This window comes from Wasmannia auropunctata, unplaced genomic scaffold (genome assembly GCF_000956235.1).
Source record: "Wasmannia auropunctata unplaced genomic scaffold, wasmannia.A_1.0 LD335985.1, whole genome shotgun sequence".
Classification (NCBI taxonomy): domain Eukaryota; kingdom Metazoa; phylum Arthropoda; class Insecta; order Hymenoptera; family Formicidae; genus Wasmannia; species Wasmannia auropunctata.
In genome coordinates, this window is record NW_012026905.1 from 152,558 (window position 1) to 171,800 (window position 19,243).

Sequence of the window (19,243 nt, forward strand, 5' to 3'; positions counted from 1 at the left end):
TTTTCCGCGCTAATGTAAACCCTCCCGAAGGCATAAGAAAATCAACCAATCAGAGTATAAGATAAAGAGCCAAGAAATAATCGCATCCGCTAGCCGCGGGTCACTATTGTGATACGGGCCTAATAAAGCCCAATGCGGCCATTGAGGTCATAATCGGAGCACGCGATAAAAGATCAATTTTTATTGCACAAGATAAAATGAAATTTGTTCTATTATTGTAAGAATCCATAATCAATTAAAAACACAATAATAATGAATAAAAAGTGTATGTACAACGCTGAATTCGAATTGGCGCAGGAAGATAGCGAGTATCTGGAGTCAATTTCTCATTGGCTGTTAGAAATCCCGCGCAATAGCACATCTTTGATACTACCGCTTCCGCGTCCAGCCTGCGCCCCTCGCATCTCCCGCTCTACCGTTTTTTTTTTTACGCGCGCCACGCCGTGTGCAATAGAAATATGGCGGGTGTCGCCTCGCTCTCGTACCGTTTCGCGAACGAACGACGATAGAGGGGAAAAGAAGAGTAAGAGAAGAAGAGCAGGAGGAATAATCACGCTGCTTCACGGCCATCCCTCGATGCGTCTCGCGTCGTCGCGCGCGGGAGTACTCCGTTTCACGCGTGCCGCCAAAGGTAAAACCGGCCGACATCGACCATTGTGCGGGGCGGGAGGGTTGAAGGGGAGGGGGGACTCGCCGACTCGAGGTAACCGGCGTAGCGAAAACGTTCCGCTCGCGGCGACGCGGGCAGACGCTGATATCTCGCGTCCGCGACGGCGATACTCCCGGCCGGCGGCGGGGTCGCCGCGTCGCGCCGCATTGCGTTTTGACAGTTGCCCCCCCCCCCGCGTTCCACGGGCCGGCTCGCTCCGTCCCGCGGTTCCCGCCGTAACCTGTGCGTCGCCATTGTAAACACCGTCGCACGCACGCGGCACCCGCACGGGGATCGCGCCTGGAGCACGTGTCGCCGCGCCCGCGTTCCCTCGCGCCGCGACGCCGACGATCCGCGCGACTGCGGAATCTCGCATTTCAATTCCGAGACAATTTCAGCCACGTTGTCAGTTGATTTCTCAAATTGCCAAATTTCTTAACGCGAATCGCATTTCTGCCGATTTAACAAAATTTATTTATCCATGTTTTACGATTTTACATTTTTTTTTGTTGCTAATTTTCGCGTATTTACTTTCAGAGCACTCGCCGTGATCTGCCGAAAACAATGTCTAACCCCGAGGAGGCGGACACCTGCGTGCCAGACACGCAGGAGACCTACTATGAAGGTGCCAGCGAGAGCTTCAAAATTATCGGCGAGACGCATAGCGCGAGCTTGAACGAGAGTCAAGACTTTCGTCTCGTCGACTCCGAGGGAGACGAGAGTATGGTAGAAAGGACGAAGCAGATGCAGGACGCACAGGCCGATGACCAGAAATCGAGCGAGCGGACGGATCCGCAAGAAATCTCGCAGGCGTTGCGTACAGAGGACGATAACGCGATAACTGCAACTGTCGTGGATGAAAAGGCAAGCGAAAGCGAGGCGATTGAAAAGACCGGAGGTAACGTATCCGGCGAGTTGCGCGAGTCGGAGAAGAAAGATGAGCTCTCCGACGAGGACGAGATCATCCAAGGTACGCCTCCCCAGAGTTACTCGCCATCCAGAAAACTGAGTGGCGTCGACGTCACGAGCCTTAAGCGTAAAGCCGAGTCTGTGGACGAGCCACCCGCTAAGGTTCCAAAAATAACGTCCGCGGATGACGCGAAAGATAACGAGAAACGGCTCGAGGTGGAGGAGGAAGAGAGTCGTCAGTCTTGCGAATCTGACGATTCGTATCAGGATCTGTTCAAGAATATCGACAAGAATGTTATAATAGAGGAGACTCAAGAACCAGCCACTCTAGAGTTTAATCAGAACACCCTGAAGATTCCCGCCGAGCGCCCCGCGGGAGAGACGACAATTGACGACAAGCCTCGGGAGTGTCGTACCGAGCAGATGAGCCAGTCGCAGGACGGGACCTCCGAGAAGAACGACATGGAGAAAGACGAGAATCTGAATGTCTCCGCGAAGTCGACCGACATCAGCGGCAACGACAGCACCCTCGCCAATATAAACTCCACGAGCGAAAACGAGTCCCAGCTGGAGGTCAATCTGTCGGTCGGACAAGAGGACGTTACTTCCACGAGCGTTGTAATAGCCGACGAGAAGTCGGGGATTGGAACGTTCGACAAGACGCAGCCCGCGAAGGGCGCAGAGACGGCGTCCGGAAATGAAAACAGTCAAGCGGAGCAGTCGAGTTGCGTCAAACCGGCCGAGAGGGCCGTCAACAGCAACGACGAGGAGATCCCGTCCTCGCAGAGGACCAAGTCGCGCATCAGCGTGGAGTTGATATTCGAGGGCGCGAATCGCACCGTCGGCGACGGTGACGGCAGATCGAAGCCGCAGGTGGTGCAGATCGACGACGACGGCGAGATGATATTGGACTCGTCGGCCGAGATGACGTACGATAATCGGCAGAGCGCGAAGAAAACGAGGCCCGAGGTTGTCCAGATCGACGATTCGCACGAGGACGGCGAGAACTTGGAGAGGAGCGCCGAGATCGAGGTGATCGCGAGCAGTAACAAGAGCAGTTACGAGAGCAAGATCTCGCCGCAGGAGAGCACCGATTTCAGTTACAAGGAGAGCATGAAGGAGTCGTCCCTGGAATCGAAGTCGATGGACAAGAGGCTGGTGAATGGCAGCAGCGAGTCCAAGAAGAGCGACACCGATGTGACCCTGAGCCTCGACTCGGACACATTTTCCGACGAGCCTCTTCTGTCCGCTGCCGCGCATGATACGAAGAAAATAGATGGCGTCAGGAGCAACCGCTTCATGCTGAAGGACGTGGACAACCTCGAACTCATCAGCATAAGCGACAACGAAACGTCCAACGTGGACGAGAAGAATAAATCCGATCTGAATAGCAGCACACTGGCTAAGACCGTGCAGGTGAATACTAGCACTAGTAAATACTCGTCTGTCTGTAGCATATAAATTTTATATAAGAATATAATAGATTTTATATCATTTTTAAATTAAATCGCAAAAGATTTACGCTCCGAGATTTGAAATTTAAAATAAAAATTATACTGGGCCAGGAGCCAAAGGGCTTAGTGCTAACCGCTTATATTTTTGCAATAAAAATTACATAATATAATACTGGACGATCGTTTCGATATTATAAAGGAGGGCTTGATATCAAGCCGAAACGATCGTCTGGTATTATATTATCTTATGTAAATTTTATTGGAAAAATGTAAGCGGTTAGCACTAAGACCTTGCTTGGCTCCTGGCCCAGTATAACTTTTATTTTATATTATAAAAGATACATAAATTAATTAATGAACGTAGATATATGTTTACTACGTAAAAATTTTATTGTAAAATTTCTGCGTGCACACAAAATACGTGAGAAAAATATCATTACAGGTGAAGCGGGAAATCGGTGTATATGTAAGGATCAAGTGTCTGATGCACGTGGACGAGAGCGCGAAAGAGCCCGTGAGAAAGGAGGTGATTGAAGTGCAGTGCGAGCCGGTAATCGAGCCTATGGCGGGCAAGCAAAAGAACGAGGACAGTCAGTCCTCGTTGGCGGACATCTCCGACAATAAGGACTCGTCGCCCGGTTCCGTAAGCAGCAATCCTCAGTACCAGCTGCAGTCCCGAATGTCCCTAATGTCGTCGGTCAGCTCGAGCAGCTCGGCGTCCAGCGCGGCTTCTTTGGCGACAAAGCTCGGAAGAAAGTATATCTTTCAGATGCCGGTGGGTCCGGTGAAGCACGCGAAGAAATCCTCCCAGGACATTCTGTCGACGGACAAGCAGACGTTGGACGAGACCTACGAACGTCTGACGCGCGAGTGGAAGAACCACCGCTTGCTCACGACGACGATCCTGAATTACATGAATACGGAAGTGGCCGGCACCTCCACCGCCACCACGGCCGTCGCGATGGCCGATACCTTGAACGTGAGCAACGAGCGGCTGGATCATCATCATTTGGAAGAGAATATGCGCTCGTCGACGCCGGCGGACCTCACGACGAATTTGAAGCTGGAACTCACGCCGAAAAGCACGAAGAAGGGCAAAGCTGCGAAGAGACCGAGAAGCAAATTGGCGAGGTCGAACGCCGCGCAGATCAACGGCAAGGAGACCGACGCCGGCAATATTCTGAACGAGCCGGCCGTGCACACGGAGTCGGACGCGCCATCGAGTAGGAAGAAGATCAAGATAGAAAGTTCAGAGGATCGGCTGCTGATGAGCGACTTGGACGCCTCGGCGAATTCGTCGCCGCAAGGCTCGCCGGCCGACGAGCTGATCGGCAAGGAGGTGTTCGCCAAATGGTCGGACAACAAATACTATCCCGGCACGGTGTGCGGTCGGCTGAAGACCAAGTACAAGGTGATCTTCTACGACGGCAAGAGCAAGACACTTATACCCGAGTTTGTGATACCGATACCAAAGCCTCTGTCGAAGGGAATGTCCGTGTACGCGACCAACGATCGCGGATTCTCCCCTGCCATTATCATCGACGTTCAACCACCTGGCGAACAATCTGGTGACAACACGGACTACAGGCACACGTACTACACGGTGGAGATGGACGATGATGAACGATTACGTGTGCAAGTGCAAGACATCTCTCTGTCTGCCGATCAGGCGAAGATGCTCAAGGAGGAGATGAACAACCCCGTGGATGGTACGAGCTTGCCGCCGAGCACACCGAAGGCGCTCGGCCAGGTGACCCTGGACAACATGGTCGACGGCAAGCGACGCTCCAAGAGAGTCGGCACGCCGCTCTTTTCGACTCCCAAGTCCAGGAGCAGCGGGTCGAGCACCTCGACCAGTAAATCCAGTAGATCGACCAGCAAATCGGAGCCCTCGGTGTCCGGCATGTCCACCAAGTTGAAGAAGGAGAAGGCTTCGTCCTCGGAGAACGAGAGTTTGTCGAGCGACCCGGGATGTCAGGACGAGTATCTTCTGTTGGGCATGCAGAGAGAAATAGACAGCATGCCGTACGAGCAGATAAAGGGACCGCCGAGTAGGATTAAGAGCAAGTCACGCAGCAAGAGGATAGAGGATCCGCAAACGATCAAGGATCTTGGTCCGATCCCAAACTCCAATATCTTTAAGGGCATGTCGTTCCTTTTATCCTGCGCACCGCTGGAAACAATAGACAGGTATATCTTTCTTATTTATTTATTCGCTTGACAATTGAAACGAGGCGATTTTAATTCTAATAAGAATCGGAAGGACCGAGTTTTAGCAAAATATTGGTTTGGAACATCAAACAGAAATGGAGTTAACATAATAAATGAGAATATTAATGCAGAAATATATTGAATTATAAAATAAAAAGATATAGCTTTCTTAAGATACAAAATGTTTTTTGCCTTCCTTTCGTGTTTTCTTGTTTAAGAAAATTCAATTCGCATCCTATTCGCTAACTTGTTCTCTGTGCCATTTCAGGTACCTGGACACGAAGATACCTGCTGCGTCGGAAGGTGAGGTTTCGGCCACCGAAACCGAGGATCCCGGGACTGATTACGATGACGATTGGAAGAAATCACCTCCTTTCGTGCGCGACAGACTGCGCACGCAGATCGAAGCGGGCGGCGGGAAGGTGTACGAGGAGTTCGACCAGATACCGAAGGATGAGTACGAAAATACGATGCTCGTCACGAACGTGCCGAACACTACGTCTAAGAGCATATTATGTCTGTCGGCCGGCATCCCCGTGTGCCATCACAAGTGGATCATCAGATCCTGCGCAGAGGTAAAGCGACATCTCTCATGTTCTATATTAATTCTTTAACCGTATGCTTAATATTTTTAGTGTAAATTTAAAGAAAATATGGATTACCATCTCACAAGTTTTTGTATATATTTTGGATATACGTATCCAAATTAAAATTAAAGGGGGACACTTGGTTATGTTCCTTTATCAGATCTAAAACAAATTTTTATCCCTTGTAAGATTCGGCTTAAATTTGTACAATAATTTTGTATAAAAAAGTATACATAAGATAAGGGTCGTGATTGAATCCGATACCTCTGACTGTGACTACTATGAGTCGATCGCTCTTATATGGAACTACGTGTCACCTAGATATATGTCTAGCATTAATATTAAATTTAATTTAAAATTCGTTGTGTATATATAAACACACTTTATATCTTTATTAATATCTTCTTTTTTCACAATCTTGTTTCATTGTAGTTTTTTAAATAATTTTTTCGCAATAGTTAACATGACCTGGTTTACTATTGTATTTGTAAAAATTTGATTAAATCACCATTATGTTTTACACTCAAGTTTTTTAAAAATTGACATTTCAAGAAACACGATAGTGGCTCGCTTTTAAATTATCTAAGTATCCATGACAATGCGATTTCACAATAATTCTTCAGATTCAAGAATAATTATTAGATCTGAAGGATTATTGTAAAAAAAAAACACATTGTTATAGATATTTGAATAAATAATCCAAAAAAATGTCAATTTTGAAAAAAAAATTTGTTTACAAACTCTTGACCTGGAATTGTGCATTTGTCCGTATGTTTTTAGGAAAAGACCGTGAACCCAGCGGAAGAGATTCTTCCAAACTGGAGTTTACACAAAAAATGCTACATAGATATGGTCAAGACAGGCGGAAAGAAGCCGTTGACTGAAGTCGTCGTGATAATAATTCCTAGTCCGACATTCAAAGGACTACTTGTTAAATTCTGGCAGCAAGTCTGCGAAAACGCTGGCGCGGCAGTTTTAATCGCAGAGAACCAAGGTATATTTGATTTTATCAGGAATTATAGATTCCTTTGAAGCACGCGCGCGTACACACACACACACATACACACAAATTTATTTTATAAGATACATAGATGAAACAAAAGTATCAAAAAAAAAGACAATCGTGTTCAGTGGTAGAATTGTTACAACGGAATAATTTGAGTCTGTAAGTGTTCACCAGCGCTCTCATCGCTATTTTTCTCATGTTGCTCACACATCAGATCTTTGTCTGTATATAACGCCATTTATTAATATTTTGAATGTACAATTTATTATTTTATAATAATAAAATTGCTATATATATGTGAATATTAAAATACACTTTAAAGTTTAGGTGTATTTTAATTCAATTCAGTACGCTCAAATAACATAAATAATTTGCAATTAGAGAAAGACTGAGTTATTGCGTAACACGAAGAAAATTATCAAGGCGCTCGTGAACACTACCGGGACTCAAACCTGAGACTTTATTTTCCCAAGCAATCATTCTGTCACTTACACAATTGACCTTTCCTTCATATATCTGTGTTTCACTTATATATCTTACATTTTAACAATATATTACATTAGCTACATATAATATTAAAAGAAAAATATATAATCTATTAAAATGTATAAAAAGTAAAAACTCAAATAAAATTACTTTACACGCGTAAATTATCTCAAATAAATTACGATTAATAGAAAAGCTTACAAAAAAAATTTTTTTTTTTTTTCAGGGGCCATGGACAAGATAGATTTTGACTTGAAAAATGTAGTCGTCGTGTCTAATCAGATGTGTCCGTCATGGGCAGTGCACAGGGCGAGGCAACTGCAAATGGACGTGCTATCCACTACGTGGGTGATTCAGTGTATAATCGAGGGCAAGCGCTGTCCGCCTAAGCAGCATTCGTGTTACGCGTACAATTATAAAAACGGGGCTTAATTAGAAAGCCGTTGTTTTTTCGTGAGTACGTCGCCTATAATCAATGTGGCTACCAGTCAATATATTTTTTTCCGAGTTTTTCTTTCCATTTTTATCGGTCTTCCACGTCGTCTTGCGATAAAACGTAAGAGCCGAAAGAATACAATCGTGAGCCTGGAAATTTTTTTTATAATTTACTATTTCTGATACACTAGCAGCATATTATTTTAGTTCCGTCGTATGTACAGTCATATATATATACACCTTCTCCAGACAGATTTCCGAACTGTTCTTCCCATTTTACGTTCGACATAATGAAGGGGCACGTTCAGCAGACAGATGAGATCAGTGAGAGTTCAGTGATTCTTTGTTACAGTTGATTTATTTTCACTCTAAATCCGAAAAACTCTAAAGCGAAAAACTAAAGGCAAAATCAGTCATATTATTAAAGAATCACTGAGCGCTCACTGATCTGAACTTTGACCGCTGAACGCGCACGTTGACGATTGGGATAATTCATGCACTCTTTGATATGGCGATTCATCCTCGCGCGAGGACACGTGCGTGGCGGTTTACACTTTTGTAAGATTTTTGTATAAAAATGGACGCGGATTAATTTTATATGCGATACATGAGCACGTGACTGCCCTTATCGTGTGTAAAGCGGTGTCTCGTAAAAGATCTCTATCTTTACCGAATCGTGCCGCTGCGAGTCGCGTTTATAAGAAACGCGAGTTTAATTTCAATCAACGCGGCTGACGTACTTGAGGAAACGACGAGGTTTCATATCAATAAGTTCGTACTCCGCTTTCTATCGATTTTTTTTTCTTTAAAAAAAGGGGCACATCTACTTGTAATCGCCTGCCATCAACTGATTTAACGACATTAAGGCTCCTGTTTCCTCATAACGTGGAATTACAGCGAAAGCCAGAGACAAGGAGAATTTTTTTCCTTGCAATAACAGACCGTTAAATTTTCTAAATAAATAAATTTTTTCGCGCTTATTCGATAATACTTTTTTGTTCTTTCTGGAAATGCAAAACGTTTTTGTACGTGACGTAAACAAATGATGCATGCAAATTAATTTATTTCGAAGTATGCACGAAGTTTATATTATTTTCAAAATTCTGATCGTTTACGACCGTATTCGTTACGACCGCAGCCAGAGGCAGCAGGACCCTTAAGAGAATATTTTTATGAAAGATAAAAAGAGTACCTTGTGTGTGATGGACGCAATCGACGTTTGTAATGCAGATACAGTCAAAAAACTCCAATTTTTATTGAAGTAAATTACCAAGTAGAGGCGTACGTTTTTGTACGTGCACATGTGCGAAGACGCAATGTATATAAGTAAATATATACTATACAAATTTTATTACATATACATATATATTATATATATATATATATATATATACATATATATAGTAAATTATAGCTATTATGTACAATAATGTCCAGGGATAAAATATAGTGACATATTTTGGCAGATGTTCTCTTTCTTTCAGCTCCTCCAACTTTTTCCTTTCATTTTTACGAAAACACAACAATTATCGTAAATTGGTATGTGATCCGTAAAATTTAATAATTTAATAATTAGAAATATATATTCTATATGCGGATTGCACCGAATGTCTCTCGTAAATGTTCATCGCCTTCCCCGTATCGCCTCGTATCTCCAGAACAACTCGAGGGATCCCCGTCATCCCTTACGGATTGTACCAGTCGAGGAACAGCAGGGAGAACGATATCACCAAAAGGAAGAAGAGAATCCACACCCTGAGGCCGGCGTTCCGCTGGATCGCCTGGCGTATCTGCTCGTTCGCCTCCTTCATATTCTCCGTCGACCCGACCACCGTCGTCATCAGCCTGTCGAGATCCCTGTCCTGGTCCAGCACCTTCTCCGTGAAGATCTCCTGAAGCTCGGCGATGTGCACGACCTTGCTCTCGATCTGCCTCACCTCCTCCGTCATCGTGTTCAGCTCGTTGTACAGCTGCTCGTTCTCGGACTCGAACATCTGAACGTCCTCGGCTGACAGCTCCTCCTCGTACGTCAGCGTGTTCACGTCGCCGTTGATCTCCTGAATCTTCATCGGGCTCGACTCGCTCGAGCCGCTCCTGGCGTCGTGATCGTCGGTCGTCGCGGGATCGGCGGCGACCGACGCGTTCAGCTGCGACTTCCTCGCCGTCGTTGTCGTCGTTGTCGCCGACAGTGGTGGCGGCGGCGGCTGGTCGGCCTGCAGCCGGGCGAGCCTCCGCATCTCCATCGCTCTCTTCACCCGCATCGCCTTCTGCTCCGAGTATATCTTGCAGACGTTCTTCAGGTAGTCCTCTATCAGCAGCAGCATGATCTCGCGGTGCTCGACGTTCTGCTGGCTGATCTCCGTCGCCGCGGCGACCTCGCGCCTCAGGTCCTTGACCAGCTGCGAGCAGGTGCCCATTATCCGCTGCGCCCCGGCGTCGATCTCGTCGCGCTCCGCGTCCGTCATGCGCGGCGCGGCCGACAGGTAGTTGGAGAAGTTCAGGTAGGCCCTGCGGTTCTCCAGCAGGAACTCGCGCAGCTTGGAGATCTGCACCACCACCGCGTGCGCCTTCGCGCAGAAGGTGCTCCTGCCCCTTCGCGGACGGCACTCCGTCGCCGGCGCGCCGAGGTCCTTGTTGCGCAAATTCACCGCCTTCACGCTCGCCCTGAACAACGCGCTCACGTCCATCCCTGCGACCCCCCGCTCTCCCTCCCGGCCCGGGTCTCTCCCAGGTCGAACCCGGAGGCGGGTCGTCTCGAGCGTTCCCGCCGAAGTCCTTCCGATTGGGAATAGCAACGGAATCCTGTAAATATGGAAATATATCCGTGGTATCGACGGTAAAAAGTAACATCTGTCGGGAGGTCTAAAGTGAAGCCAGACGAAAACTGAAGCCTTCGAAAACGGAAATTTCGTGACTCACCGTGCTCTCGCCTCCTCCCACAGTCAGCGCCTCATTTATTATGTTTATCAATGCGCCGATTACGTCGAACGCCGCGATATCGTTTGCAATTGCGTGGCACGGCGGTGCGTTTCCTCGCCGAGTAAATTGATGAAGCAGCAAACGGGTACAGCCGTCGGTTTTTCAAACACCTGTCACGCATCGAGCAGCTGAGAGCGAATTGAAGTGAGGTTATGTGTGCCATGATGTCAGGTGTGTACGAGTATGAATTATAAACGTGTACACAGTCCGCTTGTTCCTAGACTGCTTCTGTGTGACGAGCGTATAAACGCAACTTTGATCGAGATAAAAAAAAACATACTTCTTTTCTTCATAATTCAGAAGAAGAAACGATATTCTTGATATTACATTCGAAATTTCAAAAATATTATTTTCTAGCTTACAATTATTATATAAGGGGAAATTTACGCTTTTCTTGTGATAATCTTGATGCTGTACACAACAGATATTATGTCATAATTGTAATATAAATGCCATAATTATGAGATTACGATCAGTGAGATTAATAATATACCTTCGTTATTTTAATTTTATCATTTTTTTTTTTATTAGACTACCTTTAAAATTTGCTTAACATTAAAATACACGCGCGCGAATCATCGAGCACCATCGGCCGGTTGAAGATCAGCCAGGAAAGCGTTGTACTGATCCATGATGCTCGGCTCCTCCGTTGCATTGGTCTTGTCGTCGTATTGCGAGCCGACTGACCACAACGTCTCCAAGTCGTAAAGCTCTCTGGCGGAGCTAGAGAAGATGTGCAGAGCGATGTTTCCTGCAATACACGCACAATTTTGAACACAGCTTTATAAATACAATTGCAATTCGCCGAACAATCCTTTTAATTATTTTAATAACTCCAAAGTCTGTATAGTTATTAATGCATTCGCTGTCAGTTTATCTTAACTCCCTACATTAATAAGTTTGATAAGATGAAGATACAATAAGTTGGAGGGGCTTATAATATTTATGTAATTTTCTAATTATTTTTAATTTGGAAAGTACTTTTTTTTTTTTACCTAAATCCAGGGCCATCCAATCGTTCGAGTTCTTCCCCTCGATTTTGGGCATCGCCTCGTTCCGATGTTTCTTCATTTTGTAAACCTTGCGTATGAAGGTGGCAAGGGCGTTCATGTGCTTCCGCGAGCTTCCGGTCGTAACGACGATGTAGTCCACGTAAGCGTACTCCTTGGGAACCGAAGCGACGAAGATGTTCCTGGCCTTGTCCCTCTTCAACAACTCGACGAGCTGCTCGATGTCGAATACTCCAGTAACACCATCTAAATGTACATGATTTGAGCATTACTACAGTCATCACATTTTATTGTTAAATAATTTCATTCACTTTTATTAAATAAAAAAAAAGAAGTTATTGTATATATTAAAAAAATATATATACTTTATTAATATAAATTGTACATTTAAATATGCAATTTTTATAGTTATTTTTTCTTAATGTAGCCAATATAATAAAAATTTGTAAAAAAAGTCACCGTCCAGTTGCTAAATAATTTCATATCTTGATTGAATAATAAATTATAAAAATTAATTTCCAATGTTTCTATCTAATATACTTAATTAATATAAATAATTGTATAATTAAAAATATAATTTCTTATATATATTTTTTTCTTAAAAAATATAATATTAAATTTGTGACAAATATAAAAAATATAATAAATATAGACAAACGTACATTAAATTTGTGTTACATTTATTACGTTCCATTAAATACTTATTGCCTTTTAACGCGACAAATTTACATAAATCAATTTTTATCACGCATCAGTCATATCCTTCTAGGTAGTCGGTACTCCGATTTCTACTCACGTTCCAGATCTACGTCGGTGTAAGGATCGCGAGCTTCCTCCTGCTGCTTGCCCAGATCCTCGAGGAGAATCTTTTGCTGCTCCTCGCTCACGTCCAGGATAACGTCCGCGTCTTCGTCGTGAAACACTTTGTATTTTGTATTCATGGTGGTCGCGAGGTTATAACCTCGCGTGTCCTTGCTCGAGTCATCGTCGCCGTCGGACCCGCGGTCCTTCGCCACGTCGCTCGAGAACCCCCTCGTCAGCCTCAGCCGCGAGAACGTCGTTAACGATACACGACCGCCGAGAGTTTCGCGCGACAGTTGCCGCGCGCGGAGCAGGTTCCTCAGCATGCTCAACAACGCATGCTAATCTTGAAAAGCTAGGTTAGGTCGCGATACTGCTGATTGTGAGACGAAACCGGCGGAGGCTGCGTTATAATTATGTTACATAATTATAACTTATATTTAATTAAAATTCTAGACTTGAGAAAATTTAAATATTTAAAATTATAATAAAATTAATTTAATCGTAATTTATGCCTAATTACAATTACATACAAATTACAATGATATATTTGTGTATAATTATCTTCTTTTGAGTCTTCACTTCAGGGAATGTTTCCAGCTTTTATTTACATATTTTCATCATTACTCTCCAAATTTTTATATCGTAAGGTAACTGTCCCTATTAGTGTGCTTTTATATTTAAATAAGTCATAAAAATAAACTGGTACAAATAGACAAAGTATTTTAAGTTAATACTTTAGCTTAATAAAAAAAATCCTTTATTTGTACCAGTTTACTTTTATAACTTATTTAAATATACAAGCACACTAATAGGGAGTTACCTTATGTATTTTACATGCAAATATTCCTTTGATGTTACTCAATTGGCTTGCCAATAAATAAAACAAAAGCCTTCAATTTATTGAATTTTTTTAGAAAAAAAATGGTAAAAAATGATCAGAACTATAATTAAATATTAAAATTATTAAATACAAGTATTTTTCAATACTATTTATTAAGCAAGACTGGCATATGTAGAAGTTGCTGACTGGATTAAATGTAAAGGAAATATAGATTTGTCCGCGCTGAAATTTCTACGAATTTACAATGGCACGTGATTTGTTCCAAGATCAGATTATCAGGAGGAGAAACGCATCGGGTGACGAAACAAAAGCCTGGTATCTTGAGTAGTCGATGTATTTAACCAAACAAGATTTCCATGTACAAAATTCTCTCGAGTGCGAAAAATGTGTCCATTGAAGATCCGTCTCGCCGAGACTTTCAATCAGCTAGGAGCGTTCGTCGAACGGTGAAACGTCTCGCAGGTCCATTCTCCCCACGGCTGAAACAGCGAGTAAGAACGGGATAAGAACGTGAATGAAATAGGTGTGGATGTAACGGAAAAATGGAGTTAACACCGTTATACCTACAGAGATTGTGGGTGGAACGCTCTCAACGGGGAAGCCGCTTTATTTGGACCTCGCGCGCATCTTCCTCCTCTTGCGCTTTAGCCTGCGCATCCTCTTCTTACGCCACTGCAAATTAAACGCGTGGTTAGCTTTTGTCTTTCCTTTTGTAGTTCAACGTCGGGCCCCGCCGTTTAAACGAGGATCGATAATACACGCGCGTCGGTCTCCACAAGATGGTAGTTGAGGTTATGTTTCAATACGAGCGGAGAACGGAAATTAAGTGTGTATAATCGTAAATAATCGTTGCTAAAAAAAAAGAAAATAACGAGCTCGAGCTGATTATAATCAAACACGCCTTTACGAGGTGGAAACTTCTCTCGCGGTGTCGACGTCAATAAAACCGTATACACGCCATGCACGAGAGCGAATGCCTCGACAATTCGGGATAATTTCACGCGACAAAATAATTACGTATCGCTCGAGGAGCGTGACAATTATCAACGATAATCGATAACGGCTCACCTTAGCTCTCATCTCGCCGCTCACGCGATTCTAGATCGTCTCGGAAACGCTGGATCACTTCGGATTTCGAATCGACCACAATGAAAAGCTCCTCGACGTAAAATGAAAGATGGACCGAACTGACCGAAGGGACGGAATTCACGGACTCGCGCATGCGCAATGGCCGCTCTGAGGGTGCCGTTCCATGGCAGAGATGTTTCACGTAACGCGTATTGCGAGGTTCGAATCTTCGCTAAGTGGGGTTTGAGTCTCCGCTAAGTGAAGTTCGAAATGTTCGAATGCACGCGCGCTATGCTATAAATGCAGCGGGAGAATAAATTGAATAAATCTCCGTTAAAATGTGGTTCGAGTCTCTGCTAAGTTAGGTTTAACTCTCCGCTAAGTGGGGTTTGAGTCTCCGCTAAATTCATATTTTATTCAGAGGAGTATATAGGTCAAATTCCACTTAGCGGAGATTCGAACCCCACTTAGCGGAGACTCAAATCTTACTTAGCGAAGATTCGAACCTCGCATACGTGAAAAATCTTTGCCATGGGACGGCAAATTTGGACGGCTTCATTGGATATCGACACGTCGAAGATCAGTCGCGTTGCTTGCACTTTTTACACTCAGCACTCGCTTTCTCTCTCACCAGCCACTTGTATGTATATATTTATCTCGTTTTAAGTGCAATAATTGAAGGATTTTTAAGCAACACGAACAAATATAGAGAAAGTCTAGTTATTTTTTCTAGTTATTTTCTCTCGCGCTCTCCTCCCCCCAACCACGCGTTCCGCCGTTACGGAACGCGCGCCCGTTCCGGACCGGTCGGGCGCGCGCCGCTGCCTTCCCGCCCGTTTAAAGCCCGTCCCGCCAAAAGTGCAGTCGCAGCTGAGACGCGCGGGATGTGCTCGTCGCGCGGTAAATGACGTGTCTTGTCACGAATTCGGCGGACGGTCGCTCGCCAACGAATTAATCGCTGACGTGGACGAGTCCTCCGACGATTCGCCGACGAATATCTCAGGGACTGTCGATAAAATTCACGCCGACAGCGGCTCGTCGCAATCAAGTCGCAGCTGTCGTTCTCGCGGTCCCGCCTGGACGTCGTCGCGGTGGACGAAGAATCCTAAGGGTGAGTATAAATTTCGTCTCCGCATCATCCCGTTTGCAAACTCAGTACGGGGGGCAGGAAACTGATTAAGGAGATTTAAAACAATACTTGTCCTTATTGAAAAATTGTATAAATCTAATGTTAACAAAAGAGTCTAGATCTGAATTGTGCCATGTAATTTTTTTTAGAATTGAAAGCACCCTCCAAAAAGGAAGAAATAAGAATTTGTCGACCTCGCGTGGCATTAGTTTCCGCACACGGCGAGATAGTTCTGACTGGTTCTCGTGGGCGAGAACGATGTCGGGTGTACAGACCACCATTTCCTTCCCCGTACGGAAGAAGTGTAATTTTTACGGCCACAAGGAGGAAGTGAAGGAGGATTTCACGAACGCGACGGCGAAGGACACGCCGTCGAGGTACGTTCCAACTGTCAAGAAGATCGTCACTTTGACCAGCAGCGAGTCTGAGTCAGATTCCGATATTGAGAATACAAAGGAGAGGTGCAGGATAACGAGGGAAAGGAGGACCGAAAATGCAGGCCACACGCCAAGGCGACGAAAATGCGACGAGTCGGTTGGTAAGTTTATGTATAGGAGGCACTTTGGCTCTTGCTTTATATAAAAGCAATAGTAAGAGAGTATAGTTTTAAAGATTGTTTTACATATTGTACCTTTCTCGCGCCTTGTGATAATTAAATATGCAACGTACTTCTGCTTTGTACATTGTAATTATAATTCTATAATGCAATCCTATTTCATATATTATAAATATAATTATACAATGTAATTTTGCTTTATATATTGCATTTATAATTACACAATTCTTCATACATTGTAACTATAATTATACAATGTAATCCTGCTTCATATTGTAATTATAATTATAGAATGTAATTTTGTTTTAAAGTTTAGTACGGTTGTACTACAGTTATAATTATATTTTGCTTTATGCATTGTAACTGTAATCATACAATGTATTTCTGCTTTATACATTATAATTATGCTGTCGATATTTATACTTTAAATAAGTTTTTGTTGAGATATAAATTACTTTTTTTTCCCCAGAAGAGCATGCCAGTCCACCCAAGCAGAGAAGAGAGAAGCTGCAGTCCTCCTTAACGCCGTCCACGCTTCTCAATAGACTAGCTCTGTCCCCCGAAAAAGAAGGCGGCAGATTAGTTCCCAAGCAATTATTTGACTCCAGTCTCTCCGAAGAGGAGGGCGAATTAACTTCCAAGCCGGCGCTCGGACCCAACAAATATCGGAGCGCGCGTAAATCGTTGCACAGCTCTATAACGGACGACTTGCCCGGGAGGGAGAAGGAGTTGGCTAGGCTGCAGAAATTTCTCCTCGGACATCTGGACCAGGAAACGTCGGGCTCCCTGTACATCTCCGGTCCTCCGGGCACCGGCAAAACCGCGTGTCTGTTCAAGATCACGCAACGGTCGGACGTAAAGTCGAAATTCAAGGTGGTCTACATCAATTGCACGAGCATGAAGTCCGCGGCTGCCATCTACACGAAGATAAGTCAGGAGCTGGCCATAACCAGCGCGACAAAGTCTGGGAAGAACAGCAAAGCCGCTATAGAGAAGTATCTGACGTCCAAGCACAAGACGCTACTCCTGGTGCTGGACGAGATAGATCAGTTGGAGAGCAGAAAGCAGTCCGTGCTGTACTCCATATTCGAGTGGCCGTCCATACCGAACTCCAAGCTGATCCTCATCGGGATCGCCAACGCCCTGGATCTGACCGACCGGATACTGCCTAGACTACAGGCCAGATGCGAGCTGAAACCGACGTTGATGCACTTCGCCCCGTACTCCAAGCAGCAGATATGCGACATAATATCCGCGAGACTGAACGAGGCGAACGCGACCAACGTTTTCACTCCACCCGCGGTGCAGTTCCTCGCGGGTAAGGTGGCTGCGATCTCCGGGGACATCAGGAGGGCCTTGGACATCAGCAGGAGAGTGATAGAATTGGCCGAGTCGCATCAAGTCGCGCAGGTGCTGCGTCCGTCAAACGATAATGGTAATTAATTTTTGCACGACACGATTTCAGCTATATACATTACTAAAAAATATTATTATTATATATATATATACATAAATAAAAATAAATATAATATAAATAATTAAAAAATAAACAATTTTAGATTTTTTTTCTTTTAATTTAGATATTAGAACGATATATCAATAAAAAAATTTTAATATAAATTAATGAAAATGATAAAAGCGGATAATTGATAATTAATATAAATAATTAAAGAATAATGTGCAGTGTAATTTTCTACTTTTAATTTAGATACAAATACAGAATCGTCAAAGAAGGAAACGGAGGCAGTGGAGAAGCTGGTTGATTTGAAGGAAGTGGTGACTGTTATAAATAAAGTCTATGGAGGTACACAAAATCTCAATAAAGAACAGGATACGTTTCCTCTTCAACAAAAATTGCTAATTTGCTCTCTATTGCTTATCCTGAATAAAGGGAGGAACAAAGACATCACTGTCGGCAGAGTAAGCTTGTCAAAATTACATTATAATTATAAATATTTAAATGTAAAATTATATCTGGTTCAGTTGATTGAATTTAATTGATTAAATCCCAGTTAAATTTAGTTGTACATAATAAATATGTGTTTTGTATATTGCGATTTTCTTTTTTAAATAACTTTTATTTGTTACAGTTGTACGAGGTGTACAGAAAGGTTTGCAAGAAGCGCAACATATCCGCCGTTGACAATTCCGAATTCGTGAACATGTGCTCGCTGGTAGAAACGAGGGGTATCCTGCGAGTCGTCGGCAAGAAGGAGGCGCGTTTGTGCAAGGTGAATCTGCAGTGGGATCAGGAGGAGTTGGACGCGGCTTTGCAGGACAAGCAGATGATGGCCAATATAATCAACGACACAAGTTGTTTGTAGAATAATTAGGGAAATTTAACGTTACACCGTTGTTTGTTACACCTAATTTATTTTATAGCTCTCTTTTTATTTTGTATATATATACTGTAAGGTATCTTGATTGTTACCAATCGACTGTTGCAGCGTCATCAATTAATTTTTCTACACTCATTTCACTCTTTTCAGAGATAGATTTTAACGCGAATGTTAAATTTGGACTGCCATTGCATCGCATGAGACTGATTGTACTTCGCATTTTTTTAAATACCTGATCGAATCTTAAAATTTATGCGAAATGTACTCGGGATGTTTGATATCATTGTAGCATGAGATATATATATTTTTGATAATTCCAAATAAAACATTTAAGTACAAGCACATTTATGTGTGTATTAAATCAAAGTCTAGTTCTTTCGCCTTGCGCTTTTCCATGCTTTTTGTATTTGACACAATGGTATATGAACACTGAAATGATTTTAATGTAATGACAGAGTAAACACAGTATGATGCAGTGACGCGAAAAGTCAAAGGCGTGAAGAGCCGTTCAGACCATCGTTTTAATTATGGACCTTTACACATTGATTACATCGCTGACCAAAATTTCCTGACATCACATGTTAAAATTGTATGTTTTTAAAACAATTTTTGACGTTGTTGTGAAGTCTTATAGAATTGACGCTTTTCATTTATAAAATATTATTTTAGTAGCCCTGACGATGACTCAATTAGAAGTCAAAACGTACGTTTGAAATTATGCATATTTATTTGTATATCTAATTCGATTTTATTAACAATTTTGCAATACTTGTATGCAAG

At 43.4% G+C, this 19,243-nt stretch overlaps 4 protein-coding genes and 1 long non-coding RNA gene across 8 annotated transcripts; 2 read left to right on the top strand and 3 right to left on the bottom strand.

Moving 5' to 3' along the window:
• The first annotated feature begins 443 nt into the window (after positions 1–443).
• On the top strand, positions 444–8,311 carry LOC105454382. Of its 3 annotated transcripts, none has more exons than XM_011696959.1 (6): positions 444–523; positions 1,187–2,974; positions 3,455–5,202; positions 5,492–5,798; positions 6,591–6,804; positions 7,529–8,311. In XM_011696959.1, the coding sequence occupies exons 2-6, from the start codon at positions 1,214–1,216 to the stop codon at positions 7,732–7,734; spliced, it is 4,236 nt and encodes a 1,411-aa protein (XP_011695261.1). In that variant the 5' UTR covers positions 444–523; positions 1,187–1,213; the 3' UTR covers positions 7,735–8,311. The 3 variants fall into 3 exon arrangements, with proteins under 3 accessions (XP_011695261.1, XP_011695262.1, XP_011695263.1); XM_011696960.1 differs by having other exon boundaries at positions 472–631; XM_011696961.1 differs by lacking the exon at positions 444–523 and adding an exon at positions 618–703.
• A 1,111-nt stretch (positions 8,312–9,422) lies between these two features.
• LOC105454384 (syntaxin-18) lies at positions 9,423–10,424 on the bottom strand. Its single transcript, XM_011696962.1, has one exon. It carries the CDS (start codon positions 10,422–10,424, stop codon positions 9,423–9,425), a length of 1,002 nt encoding a protein of 333 aa, XP_011695264.1.
• Positions 10,425–11,217: 793 nt separating this feature from the next.
• On the bottom strand, positions 11,218–12,922 carry LOC105454385. Its single transcript, XM_011696963.1, has 3 exons — positions 12,523–12,922; positions 11,712–11,972; positions 11,218–11,467 (listed from the first exon to the last, which is right to left on the bottom strand). The coding sequence occupies exons 1-3, from the start codon at positions 12,851–12,853 to the stop codon at positions 11,292–11,294; spliced, it is 768 nt and encodes a 255-aa protein (XP_011695265.1). The 5' UTR covers positions 12,854–12,922; the 3' UTR covers positions 11,218–11,291.
• Positions 12,923–13,687: 765 nt separating this feature from the next.
• On the bottom strand, positions 13,688–14,584 carry LOC105454386. The gene is made up of 3 exons (XR_974991.1): positions 14,440–14,584; positions 13,939–14,043; positions 13,688–13,850 (listed from the first exon to the last, which is right to left on the bottom strand). It is a non-coding gene; the product is annotated as an uncharacterized LOC105454386 (long non-coding RNA).
• Positions 14,585–15,265: 681 nt separating this feature from the next.
• Positions 15,266–18,805, top strand: LOC105454387 (cell division control protein 6 homolog). Of its 2 annotated transcripts, none has more exons than XM_011696966.1 (5): positions 15,266–15,550; positions 15,718–16,106; positions 16,597–17,559; positions 17,833–18,044; positions 18,215–18,805. In XM_011696966.1, exons 2-5 carry the CDS (start codon positions 15,827–15,829, stop codon positions 18,446–18,448), a joined length of 1,689 nt encoding a protein of 562 aa, XP_011695268.1. In that variant the 5' UTR covers positions 15,266–15,550; positions 15,718–15,826; the 3' UTR covers positions 18,449–18,805. The 2 variants fall into 2 exon arrangements, with proteins under 2 accessions (XP_011695268.1, XP_011695267.1); XM_011696965.1 differs by having other exon boundaries at positions 15,267–15,550; positions 16,594–17,559.
• Positions 18,806–19,243: the final 438 nt, after the last annotated feature.

Bases quoted from the DNA above. Each gene is read 5' to 3' on its own strand.
- LOC105454382 (XM_011696959.1), top strand. From the start codon at position 1,214: ATGTCTAACCCCGAGGAGGCGGACACCTGCGTGCCAGACACGCAGGAG. The intron at 2,975-3,454 runs GTGAATACTAGC...ATATCATTACAG, and splicing joins CACTGGCTAAGACCGTGCAG to GTGAAGCGGGAAATCGGTGT. The intron at 5,799-6,590 runs GTAAAGCGACAT...GTATGTTTTTAG, and splicing joins TCATCAGATCCTGCGCAGAG to GAAAAGACCGTGAACCCAGC.
- LOC105454384 (XM_011696962.1), bottom strand. From the start codon at position 10,424: ATGGACGTGAGCGCGTTGTTCAGGGCGAGCGTGAAGGCGGTGAATTTG.
- LOC105454385 (XM_011696963.1), bottom strand. From the start codon at position 12,853: ATGCTGAGGAACCTGCTCCGCGCGCGGCAACTGTCGCGCGAAACTCTC. The intron at 11,973-12,522 runs GTGAGTAGAAAT...ATGTACATTTAG, and splicing joins CACCGACGTAGATCTGGAAC to ATGGTGTTACTGGAGTATTC. The intron at 11,468-11,711 runs GTAAAAAAAAAA...CGTGTATTGCAG, and splicing joins TTGGATGGCCCTGGATTTAG to GAAACATCGCTCTGCACATC.
- LOC105454387 (XM_011696965.1), top strand. From the start codon at position 15,827: ATGTCGGGTGTACAGACCACCATTTCCTTCCCCGTACGGAAGAAGTGT. The intron at 16,107-16,593 runs GTAAGTTTATGT...TTTTTTCCCCAG, and splicing joins AAAATGCGACGAGTCGGTTG to AAGAGCATGCCAGTCCACCC. The intron at 18,045-18,214 runs GTAAGCTTGTCA...TATTTGTTACAG, and splicing joins AAGACATCACTGTCGGCAGA to TTGTACGAGGTGTACAGAAA.